Here is a 13048-nt window from a genome sequence, read left to right on the forward strand (position 1 = left end):
CCAGATAGAACCTCAGGCATTCCCGTGGCAGGGTGCAAAGAGTGCCACCACAAGTGTTAGGCATTTTCTTTTCTCAGCCTTCGTTTTCTTCCTCTTCACCTCCAGTTTCAGTCAGTCTAGTTTATTTCTGTCATTAATTAATTATAAAGAACAATGAAAGAAGTCATGGATATTCTGGCACAGAAAAAGCCAGCTGAAAATGAAATTCACATGGCCAGAGCCTTTCTTACGAGGATTTTGAGAAATTCTATGAGGTACGGTCTTGGTTTTATAATTACTTATTTCTCTGGTGCAATGAATTCCTGTTTCACATGTATTTTTCTTTTTAGTTCATGGGAAACTATTATAAAGTCAACATACTCCATTCATATAAGTTTTCTCATTAAAGTTACCCAAGTCATCAAAAGGTTTGTTTTAAATGCTTTTCAGTTCTATTGTGGAAGTTATTCTTCATTATATAATATTCTTTAATGTTTTCACCCACTAGGGAAAATGTCTAATCTCTCTCTATAAAAGTACCTAAAGAATGCTCAGTTGAGTTCTTTCTCCATTTTTGATTGGTCTATAAATTGTCCAAGGTGAGGTCATTTCTGTCTCAAATTAGAAAAGTGGAAAGTAAAGCTAGCTTCAAAGAGTAACTTTGAAGACGAGAGCTTGGGTGGGTCTGTATATCTGACAACATCTAGTCATCTTTGTTGCATCAAAAGTCAACCTGAAATTAGTGGCATGAAGTAGAATTTCCAGGGCTGGGGTTGTGGCTCAGTGGTAGAGCGCTTGCCTCTACCACTGGAGAGACTCCATTATGTAGGTTACCAGCATCCCTAGAGACTTCAGCCGGACACACCTTGTCACACCTGACCTGGGCAGGTGTGCCCACATCTGGGAAGGTGCAGATGGTGGCGTGGGAACCTGGCAAGGTTCAGACCATGTAGAGAGGCCCTGGATGGAAGGGACTCAAGCCTGTTGGTGCAGGACGTCATGGTCATTCAGTGGTTGAGCTGACAGTACATATGGAGAGACTCAGAAGAAGATGACTCTCCTAGTCTTGGTTAATGACAAGATAGCTGGATTTACTTAGCTAGCAAATAGAGATATGCAGTCTAAACTGTGCCCCTGTCAGCAGGGCATGTGGGCACACTGACTACTTCTCCACTTCAGTCCCTTCTCACCAAGGAGGCTCAGGGTTCTGTTCAAAGTTATACTACAAAAGACAGGAAAATGTGTTTGCATTCTATATTACAGGGGGAAGGGAGAGGGCAAGTTTTGTTTACTTAGTTATTTGGAATAAATTTTATTTATTTTTTACATGTATAAATGTCTTAATTGACAAATTGCATATATACATTTTTAATGTTTTTTAGATGTTGACGAACCTTTATATTTTTATATTCATTTATTGATATGTGGTGCTGAGAATCGAACCTAGTGCCTCACATGTGCCAGGCAAATGCTCTACTACTGAGCCATAACCCCAGCCCAAATTGCATGTATTTTTGGAGAACTGCTTCACATTTTGGAGCTTGTGATTGCCACTCTGCTTTTGGGCAAAAGGATCACTCATAAAATCTGAAATGAATAAGCCTGCGTGCATGGATATGGTGGGAAGCACGGGGTGCTGCAGATCCCTCCCGGACAGGTGCAACTGATTTCTGTTCCTGGGCTCCTGTCTTGGCACAAATGCATCTAGGGTGTCAAATTCCCTCACGTGTCTGCATTCTTTTCCAGGAGGAGTGAGCTGAGCTGGAGGCCTCACTCCTGGCACGCCACCAAGTTCTCCGATGGACACCCTGAGCCAGTCTCCTCTCAGTTCCCTGCTGCCAGTGGCTGCCCTTCCTGGCACAGCCGACACCATGCGAGGTAGATGCCCATTTTCCAGGAGGATGTAAAATCTGTAATAGTCTGCAGATGCTCAGATATTCCAGTGTGCTTCTTGACTTTAGAATGACTTTGACATTTCTCATCGGAAAACTCAATGCTTGAGTAGAGTTAGAACTGAATTTTTCACTAAGGAGGCACATGGGTGAGGGTGGAAAACAACTATACTAATGAAAATAAATGACAGTGCAACAATAAGCAAGCATGCTTTCTCTCACGTGTCAGGGTGTTAGTGGCAGATAGCATAGTTTTGGGATGTGTGTGTTTATACACGTGTATGTATCCTCATGCATGTGTGAGTATGCCTGTAAGCATATATGTGTGCATATCTGTGTGTATCTACGTATACTTGTATTTGAGTGTGCAAGTGTATCCATGTGCTTGTTAGTTTGTGTGTGTGTGTGTGTTTTGAAGCTAACATAACCATTTCAAAATCCATTTTTGGCTATTAATAAATGTTAGCTGCAAAACTACAAAGAAAAGTACTGAAGTAGTGTGAAGGAATTACCTCTCAAATACAGTATTTATTACTTGTTTAAGGTAGTGAGAGGTTGGTATTTTTGAAAAGCCATAGATTCTCAACTGAGTCATGAAACTTAAGTGAAAAATGGGCTTTTCATTTCAAAACTAAGTGACTTTAATAGCATCTCCACTTAGTCTATGTGACTAAACACCCCCACCCTCCGAACTAGGGATTTAACCCAGGGAAGCTTAACCACTGAGTGACATCCCTGCTCACTCCTCTTTTTTAGATGGGGTCTCACTAAGTTGCTTAGGGTCTTGCTAAGTTGCTGAAGCTGCCTTCGAATTTATGGTCCTCCTGCCTTAGCCTCCTGAGTCACAGCAGTTACAGACATGCACCATCATGCCCAGCTGGCAGCTCTTAATTAGAAATGAGTACTGCCCACATCTGTGTGGAAACTGTACTTAGTGTTGTTTCTGTCTGCCTGGAATTAAGAACTTGTGGAAGAATCGTCCCTGGTGGGAGAATTTCAGGAACATGCAGTGTTTCTGGTGATGCTGCTTCTGCCCTTAAGAGGATGCAGTATTAAAAACCTCATGTGACCAGCCAGTCCATTCTCCTCACTACACCCTTGTGCTTGTCATACTGCCTTCTTTCCCATCCTTGTTCTCCCCAAACCTAATTTGGCTTTTTTTCTTGCTTGAAGCATGAATAGCACAGCTTTGTGAAACTTCAAGGGAAGAATCTAATATCCTGGATGAATATCTGTATCATTAAGATATATGAGTCCTAGCATAGAGTTACTATGTCAGAGAATATTTAATATCTTGATCAACCCTTTATTCCTCCTTCTTAGACATCATCCTGATTAGGAATATGTGATTTTTGTTGTTCGTGTATAGCACTAGTGAATCACAAGGTTTAATCATTTACCTGAACACAAGCAGCATATGATCTTGCTGGGAAAGCCTGTTGCTTCTTTTAAATATCAAATCAACTGAGCATTTAGAGAAGAGCTAATCATACTCTGATATTTGGGTTTGGAAAAGAAATGTTATCCCTAAAGTCTCTTTTTTAACTTTAAAATTGTTCTCATCTGTTTACTTCCTTTGGGTGAATAATCCATAATAAGAATCTTTGGAACTGGGTGCAATGGCACACGTCTGTAATCACAGCTCCTTCGGAGGCCAAGGCAGGAGGATGGCAGTTTGAGACAAGCTTCAGCAACTTAGCAGGATCCCTTCTCAAAAAACAGGGGTCTGGTGATGTAGCTCAGTGGTAGACCAAAAAAATAAAAAAAGAACTGGGTGTGTGGGCTGGGGTTGTAGCTCAGTAGCAGAGAACTTGTCTCATACATGTGAGGATGAATAAACAAAATAAAGAACTGGGTATATAACTTAGTGATACAGTGCTTGCTTAACATACACATAGCCCAATCTCTGGTACTATAAGGGGAAAACAAAGTGGGGAATCAGAAAATCATTGCATACACTGAAACAGGGGTCTGAAAGCCATTCTTTAAAGGGTTAGATAGTAAATATTTTTAGCTTTTCAGGTCAGACAATCTCTGCCACTTATTCACTCTGCTATGGTGGTGCCAAAGCAGCTACAGCCAATGTGTCGACAAATGGGTTTAGCTGTGCTCTAGAAAACTTCATTTATGAAGTGAATTTTGAATTTCATATAATTTTCATAGGTTACAAGGGAGAAATATTATGCCTTTGATTTCTTTTGCCTTGACCATTTGATAAGAACAGAACCACTCTTACTTAGCTCATGAATTATCATTTACCAACACCTACAGTTAGCTGTTGATGGGCCATAGGAGTGTTCATCGAGGCATTGCCTCCTAGTGATGTAGGCATGAAGTTGGGAAATGTGCTGGCATTGCAAGGGGTCTGTTTAAAAGCAGGTAGGACATAGTCTCTTCAGCCTGCTCTCAGAGCATCTCACCAAGCCACAATTGAGATGTGCCAAACTAAAATCTCAGACCCAGGGAATCTTACATTAAGAAGTTATCATCCAGCATCTTCATCCACAGAGTGCCAGCCAGCTCTGTTCACAATTCCGTTGCCCTCTGATCTTGTCCTTTGTTGTCACTGGATGCTAAAGCAAATCATTCTTCTTGTTTTTCTAGTTCTTCCTCCCATGACCTGTCTGGCTCCTGGGAGCAGACGAACCTGCAGCGCACTTCTGACCACTTCAGCTCCCTGGGGAGCGTGGATAGCCTGGACCACTCCTCCCAGCCCTCTGGACGCCTCTCAGCTGCCAAGTCCAACAGCAGCATTGACCACCTGAGCAGCCACAGCAAGAGGGACTCAGCTTACGGCTCATTTTCCACCAGCTCCAGCACCCCTGACCACACTTTGCCCAAGGCCGATGCCTCGTCTGCAGAGAACATCCTCTACAAAGTTGGCCTTTGGGAGGCCTCTAGGCATAGCAGCCGGCAAGGCCAGGCCATGAGTGATCCTCAGGTCCCAGAGGACAGGTCACTGTGTTTCCCAGCCAGGATACCTAATGATAGCAGTAAAAGCCCCTGGCCAGAGGACAATGCTGAGCCTAAGTTGGCCACTTCTGGGAGATCCAGTTTTGGGCCAGTTTGGTATGTTCCTGACAAGAAAAAAAACTCTTCTTCCCCCCCTCCTCCCCCACCTCCTCTGCGCAGTGATAGCTTTGCTGCCACCAAGAGCCATGAGAAGGTGCAAGGCCCTCCATTCTCAGAGGCAGCCACCACGCAGCACTTTACAGCCCTGGCTCGGGCTCAACCCCGAAGTGATTGGAGACCAGAGAGGACTGATCGGCGAAGGCTGGTATGCCCAAGTAGTGGGAAGGAAGTGGGAGGCCATGGCTACCCGCTGGAGGGCCACACGGACTGTGGTTGGCTGTGCTTAGATGACAGGGCAGGCAGTTCTCTAGGGGCTCCCGACAGGCTGTTCGGCTCAGAGGTGCATTTCCGGCAACCTCACCCTGGGGGTCAGCACCTGCGCCAATGCAGTGACCAAAGCCACAGGGCCCCTGTGTCACCAAAGGAACTGCAGCGGGTGGCCCTCTCTGGAGGTCGGCAGGAGCCTCTTGCCACACACCACCAAGATGACGGCCCCTCTGTGGGGAGGTGGCCCGGTGCTGCCAACCAGAAGGTGGACAGTGGTGGGTTGAGCCACTATTACTGCGTGCCTGCCAGGCAGCCCCTGCAGGGAAGCACCCAGGTGACAAAGCTCCGTGGGGAGTCTTGGCCTTCGGATGCAGCCTCGGGAGCCCTGGAGCATGCTCCCACACACCTGATGGGCCAGAGCCCACGATGCTACCTACCTCAGCATGAGCAGGCTCTGGATGCCCCGGAGAGAGAGCAGTGTCCCCTACTGGATTCAGGGGCCGAAGGCTGCTTCTCGGGAATCCAAGAGCCTCCCAGAGCCAGCCGTGCTGAGAAAGCCAGTCCACAGAAGACAGCTGAGGGCTTCCAGTGGGCGGAGGGAGAGAGCAGCAGAATCTCCCGCCAGAGGACACCCATGCTGCACTCCCTGACCCAGGAGGGGATGTGCCAGCCCGAGAATGGCCAGGATGGTGGCACTGAGAAGCTACCGCCATTCGATGCCCAGGTGGGTAAGCCAACACGGAGAAGTGACCGATTTGCCACCACTCTGAGGAATGAGATCCAGATGCGTAGAGCCAAGCTGCAGAAAAGCAAGAGCACGGTGACGCTGGCTGGAGCCAGTGAGGCCGAGGACAGTGCCAGCAGCTGGACAGCTGAGGTGGGTAGCACCCTAGAAGGTTCCTTCTCTAGCACCTATAAAGACCACCTGAAAGAGGCCCAAGCACGGGTCCTGAGAGCCACCTCCTTTAAGCGCCGGGATTTAGACCCCAACCCAGTGGACCAGTATCCCGGGTCACTAGAACACAGGACTGGGGATCACAGCACCTTATCTTCATTCCCTCAGGAGCCAAACTCTGTCCCCCACTTCTGTGAGGCAGGACTGGCCAAGCCACCCTCATCTGGAGGTGGCATGCCCCACGTTCCTCGTATTGGAGGCCGGAAACGGTTCACAGCCGAGCAGAAACTGAAGTCGTACTCTGAACCAGAGAAAATGAATGAGGTGGGGCTCTCGGTGGATTGCAGCCCTCACCAGCATCCCACCTCACCCGAGGATACTGTGGGCACATTTGCTGACCGGTGGAAGTTTTTTGAGGAAACAAGCAAACCCCTCCTCCAGAGACCAGGCCAGAGACAAGCTCTATGTGGAGTCCCGAGGGAGAAGGTGGAGAGGCCGCGGACAGCAGGCCACAGGAGTGAGGGGGCAGACTCTGGGTTCCAGACTAGGTCTCGTGCCACTTCCTTTGGAGAAATCCTCAGTGGTCACAGGGAAGCAGAAAAGTTCGGGAAATTGGACCCACCTCAGAGACTTGGGACCTTTGCAGAGTACCAAGCCTCTTGGAAGGAGCAGAGGAAGCCCCTGGAGGCCAAGAGTGCTGGGCGGTATCACTCAGCAGATGACATTTTAGATGTGGGTTTGGACCAGCACCACAGGCCACAGTACGTCCATGAAAGGTCCCGGTCGTCACCACCCACAGACCACTACACACAGGTAAGCATCCTGCTATGAGCAAGGGTCTAGTCTGCCCCAGCCTTGACCTTGAGACATCTACAGGACGTACCCAGAATAGGATGGCCTGTATCACTGCAGGTGAGAGGGCCTTAGAGACGGAATTGGCACCTGCATGGAAGTGTAAAACACTATTCTTAGCCTCCTTTTCCGAATCCCTTGCTTCACAGTCTTTCCCCTTAACTAGTTGTCCCACCTTCATGCTAAACAAGGAATTTGGGGAGCTGGACAGGGTGGGAGAGAGTGCTTTAGAAAATGGTAATGCACCCCTCTGAAATGAAAACACGTGTTTTAGCTAAGGGCTTAACATCTGATAGCCAATTGTCAAACATTGATGCCACTTAATATTTATCTTTTTAAAAAATTTATAAGCACTCTTAGGATTATTGTGGGACAAAGTGGATTTAAAAATGTAGTGAACTATTGCACTATTTTAAGTGACAGTTTTGATGTTGAGCATTAACTCCTATCTTTCTTGAAAACCACATATTCGTATTAGTACTTCAAAGTCCACAATCTTTCCCTCTCCCTTTCTTCTGTCTCCCTGTCCTTCTGTCTGCTTTTTCTTTTTGCCTTTATTTTATTTATATTTATGTGGTGCTGAGGATTCGACCTAGCGCCTCTCACGTGCCTCTCACGTGCTAGATGAGCGCTCTACCACTGAGCCACAATCCCAGACCCCTATCTGCTTTTTCTGCTTATTCCATCTGCATCTGTATGTTTCAGAGAAAAACATTGTTGCAGTAATAGATTGTTTCTTTGTGTGTGTGTGTGTGTGTGTATGTTTCTCCATACTGAGCATTGATCCCAGGGGTGCTCTACCTCTGAGCTATATTTTATTTTGAGGCACACTATTGTTCAGTTGCCCAGGCTGGCCTCAAACTTGCTGTCCTCCTGCCTTAGCCTCCCAGGTAGTGTGGGTTATAAGCATGCGCCATCATGCCTGGCCAGATGCAGTCACCTGTAAAAGAACCAGTAATAGCCTTAATGCAGGGTGTCCAGAATGTGCATGGAGGCCACCTGGTGCTGAGAACCCATGCAGACACTGCGAGATTTTGTTTCTGCTCCCTTGCTGCCTGGCTTTGGGCTGTTAGAGTGACCTCTGGGAATTCTGTGCTTGTTCAGTCAAGAGTGAAGAATTCTAGCTTCCAACAAGTCCTAGGACAAGTCCACGATGACTTGTGACCAGCTGTCTTTTGTTTGATTTCTTTTGACCAGTGTGTCACATGGTTTCACAGGCTTCATGTAGGAGTTCTATTTCCTGTCCAGAAGTGGATGCTGGGGTCTTAGGTCAGTCATCTCAATGAAACGCTTTGTAGAGCTGAATGGGCATGCTCCGTGGCTGGGTCTCAGTCCGAGACAACAGGCAGCGTCACTGGCGTTGTGGGACAGGCGTGCAGGGCGAACCCACAAATGAGGGGTTTCCTAATAACAGATGAGATGTCTTAGGAGAGCAGCCTGGTGACTGGTTGTCTCATGTGCTGCCTTTGCAGGAAGTGGCTGTCAAGCCGCGAAGGCAGTCGGAGGAGCCGAGTGGGCATCAAGAAGCAGTTCTCTCCACAGTCTGTGCTGAGGAGGGACAGTCTGCTGTACGGTAGGTGAAATTTAGATTTGGGGTTGCTAAAAAGATGACTTGGGGACTTTTTTTTTTTTAATGGATGGTGAATGCCGGGCTGACATGGGCTGTGTAGTGTTTCCCAAACCCAAAGTAACTGTAACCAAGCATGATTTCTGACCCCCATGATACCCTGGAGTTCTGAGCAGAGCCCGTGTGCCCCCTAGCCCTGCCCAAAGAAGCATTGCCATGGTGGCATTTTTGTTCTTAAAATACATGCTGTGTTTTCTGTGTAGTGAGATGCTTTATGGGAACAATATGTAAAGTCCAGTTTAGCATACTTGAAACTAAGTGCTTTGTACAGAAGGCTACGGCTGAAAGGATGCTTTCACCATCCATCCGCACACAGCTGTGTTTGTGGGCCAAGGTCTCAGATGCAATTGCAGTTGCATCTAAGGATTCTCATTCAGAAAGGAGTAAGGCAAGCCTTCCTACATTGGACTGATTTAATGAGTTAATTTTGAGATTGAAAATAGAAGTCAAGTAAGTTGGTGGCAGCAGGGTGCTAGTGTTGCCTCCATGATTTTAGGCAGTTGCACAGACAGCTGTTTAGATGTGGGAGGATGGGATTTGGATTAAATATATACCATAATCCTGACTTTTCTGCATGAAGAGGGCAGGAGAGGAGAGTGTGCATCTTTGCAGAGGATATGGTGTAACCTTGCTTTATAAGGGCTGATGGACACATGGGAATAAATACACGGATGGAGATCTGAGAGGATTTTTCTCTTGTCTTGGGAATCTTGTTTGATTGGTGCAATGTTCAAATTAAATGCTGGCCCCAACGCTCAGGTTCCTTTGCAGAAATAGCCAGTTTAGATGTTTACTTTCAAGAGCCTATGTGATGGGATTTTATTTCATTTGGCTTGAAACTGAATGCTATTAACTTCATACAAAAAGATCCAATACTTATGTGACTCTGAGGCAACAGGATTGATACTGAGTGTGTGCCTGTGTAGGAAGCCCCTGCAATTACAGATCAGTCTGCGTGGCTAAAATGAACCCAGGGTAAGAGAAGCTGGTGAATAATCCACCTACAGAACTTAGCAGTGTCTGAGGAGCACAATTACAGCTTTATTACTGTGGCTTCTGAGTGAGTCACGTGCCATATGCCAGCTGTGGTCTGTTTGCAAAGCTGGCTTCCAGGCGCCTCTGCAGTTGTGGGGCCAGCTGTGCAGTGCACGGCTGGCAGGGGCTGGCAGCTACCTCTGCACACATGGTGCTTTCTCTGCTCCTGCACTCTGCTCCATGCCATGAGCATTTAAACTGTGCAGAGGACACGCATGGTGGTTGGGGCATAGCTCCACTCCTGTGCATAGAGACTGTCACTGCTAACAGGGATAATGTGCATCCTATTTGTGTGCAAAAGTAGCACTATCCATACTGAGAGGGTCAGGAGGAAGAAAGGAGGGGCCATGTGCTTTTGTAAAATCATAGCTGTGTCTTCCAGCAGACTATATAAACACTCTGAAGAAATTAGTTCCAGAAGCCGCCTGCTTTTGAGCTACAAACCCAGCAATTTTCAGAATTATTGTGTGTGTGTGTGCTTTTAAGAGCAGCAAGTCCCAATGAAATTCTAAAATATGACTATTAAAAAGTCATTTTCAGCTTTTCCCACGGACTGTTTAATTTTCTGAAGGATCAGCAAGAAAGAATATGCTTGAAAAATTAAATGTGAAGCTGGCGTTGTAATATACACCTATAATCCCAGTGACCCAAGAGGCCAAGACAGGAGGGTGGCAAGTTTGAGGCCGATCTGGGCATTTTAGTGAGACTTGATCTGAAAAATAAAAAAGGGCTGGGGGTATAGCTTGGTAATAGAGCACGCCTAGCTCAATTTAAAAAAAAGAAAAAAGAAAAGTTAAGTGTGAAAATTATAGAAATAAAAGTTTATAATAATAGAAATAAAGTCTATTATGTGAAGATATAAAGATACCTAATAAAGTGCACAAGTTTAAAGTAAAACATGCTTTTATAATGAATAAATTACTAACTTGATAACTGATGCAAATAAAAAATGGTTTTTGTTGCCTTCTGTTGGGAATAACATGAAGAACAATGTTAGGAATTATTTGTATTTGCTGGCGTTCATCCAAGTCAAATGGAGATAACATCTTTTGTGAGGTTCAGGATCCTATAGAGCCTCCCAGTGTAGGAGGGAAAGAATGTCACAAATATTTGCAACTGAAGGGGTGACCTGTAATTATAAATCTTTTAAACTTTCTATGATGCATCAGAAGTCAGAGGAGAGAGTTCTGTGGCGTTTGGGCAGATTACAGTAGTGATTGGACCCAAGGGAGCAGATCTAGTGGCTTTCACTTACCCCAGCTGACCCTAATGACCTGCCTCACAGATCTCATCTGCCTGGTCTTTCCACAGCAGCTTTCTGAGGTTTTGTACCAGGTCCTCAAGCTCAGACCCCAGTAGGGTCTGCTTCTTGCAAAGGGCCACACCCTGCCACTGGCCTTCCCTCCAAGACAGGGTGTGTGTATTCCCTAGGGCTGTTACATTGATCCTTTCACAGTTCTGGAGGCTGGCAGGCTGCTATTAAGCTGCACTGTGTTCCTCCTGAGACCTCTCCTTGGCTTGTAGATTCTTCTGTGTCCTCATGTGATCTTTTGTCTGTGTGTGCTAATCTCCTCTTCATATTTTAAAAAAACAGATTGGATTAGGACCTACCCTAATGACTTCATTTTATTTTAAACATCTCTTTAAAGATTCTCCCTCCAAAATGTTGTAGTTTGAGATTTGGGGGGTTATGGCTTCAACATACGAATTTAGAAAGGAGTCACAATTCGGCATGTAACACTTGGAGAGATGTCCCTGCTTCTCCCTTATGTCTTTTTGTGTGTATATGTGTGTGGGGGGGTGGTTTACCGGGGATTGAACTCAGGGGCACTTGACCACTGAGCCACATCCCCATCCTATATTGTATTTTATTTAAAGACGGGTTCTCATTGAGTTGCTTAGTGCCTTGCTATTGCAGAGGCTAGCTTTGAACTCATGATCCTCCTGCCTCAGCCTGTGAGCTGTTGGGATTATAGGCATGCACCACTGTGCCTGGCTCCCTTATGTCTTCATACTAAAAAATTCAGTTGCTTTTGTTCTCAACTCTCAATCATTTCATCATTGAGCTGATGAGGTTTCACGTTTAGAACTTATGGGGAAACATTTTAAATGAATGGAGATGGGGATTTGGCAAAATCTGTGTGAAGGGCTTTACAGCAGTGTGTAACTACAACCTTAGAAATGCACACCCCTTCTGGTTCTGTAATTATTCTGTGTTAACTTTCAAAGTGGGTGCCTGTTGCATTGGGAACAATGGCATCCTCTGCAGACTGGGATGGATTGGGGAGGATGGCAAATATCCTATTTGAATGTATCTGCCACACCCTTCTCCTGTTTTCTGGGAGCTGCCTCTTCACTCTTTCTGGACCAGACTGATAGCTCCTGGAAGACCAGGATTTTACTTTTTCATTTTTCAATACCCTGTATATCACACAGTTCCTACACAGATTGGGTGCTAAATAAATGAATAAATGGTTGGTTGGATGAGTGGACTGATTAAGGGACACATGGATGAGTGAACAGTTGGATGGACATTCCTCAGGTGGGTGGGTGAATGAATGGTTAGTTACACGCATGCATGGATGGATGGATGGATGAGTGGGCTTATAGTTGGAAGGATAGATGGGTGGATAAATGGATGGGTATATGTATGTATGTATAGATGGGAAAATGGGTGTTGGATGGATAGAAGGGTGGGTGGGTGGATGAATAAGAGTATATGAATTGATGGATGAATGGGTTTGGGAAAATGAGTGATTGAATGGATGGAAGGGTGGATGGGTGAACAGATAGGTATGTGGGTGGGTGGATGGATGGGAAATTAGTGGTTGGATAGATGAAAGAGTAAGTGGATGGATGGATGAGTAGATGGGTACATGGATAGGTGTGGCTGGCTGGCTGGATAGTTGGGGTGTATAAGTGAATGGACAGATAGATGATTGGAAGATTGGGTTAGTGGATGTATGAGTGGTAGATAAATTGACTCTCCTTGAGTTAGTTCTTGATCATTGTGAATAACCACCCCCGGTGGCATATTTTGTTTGCTCAAGTTTTACTAAGATTGTAGTTTACATGCCAGTTAAGTATAACAGGCTTTTACTTATCTTTATGCTCTTGATTTAGAATCAAGAAGATATAAACGTCTCAAAAGATGAACATATTTTCTGGATTGATACCCTGTAAGAGAACAAAGATGCAATACTTTTTTTCTCAAATTGGAACATCTTTCATGAGCATTGTATTCTGGGAAGCTCTGGAAGATGAAGCTGAGCTGGGGGCGGCTCCTAGGCTGTGGGCTGGCAGAATCCCTCTTCCCTGACTTCTTTCAGCCACTTCCGCCTCCGCCTAAGGGAGCCACTGCCAAGTGCTAACAGGCTGGCGTTAACCCCAGGCTTGCATTTTGTTGGTACAGATGGAAGGAGAGGGGAA

The 13048-nt window shown here is 45.7% G+C and overlaps 1 protein-coding gene across 4 annotated transcripts in view; it reads left to right on the forward strand.

Moving 5' to 3' along the window:
* Nucleotides 1-13048, forward strand: part of LOC101954944 (protein Shroom2) — a 131701-nt gene that overhangs the window by 77182 nt on the left and 41471 nt on the right. For 3 of the 4 annotated variants that reach the window (XM_078035385.1, XM_078035386.1, XM_078035384.1), the window contains 3 exons: nt 1726-1857; nt 4476-6918; nt 8430-8530. In XM_078035385.1, coding sequence (XP_077891511.1) covers nt 1726-1857; nt 4476-6918; nt 8430-8530 — 2676 coding nt within the window. Of the gene's footprint in view, nt 1-105; nt 255-1725; nt 1858-4475; nt 6919-8429; nt 8531-13048 lie in introns of all 4 variants that reach the window. The other variant, XM_078035387.1, reaches the window with a different exon arrangement.

The sequence above is a fragment of the Ictidomys tridecemlineatus genome, chromosome Y, assembly GCF_052094955.1.
Source record: "Ictidomys tridecemlineatus isolate mIctTri1 chromosome Y, mIctTri1.hap1, whole genome shotgun sequence".
NCBI lineage: Eukaryota > Metazoa > Chordata > Mammalia > Rodentia > Sciuridae > Ictidomys > Ictidomys tridecemlineatus.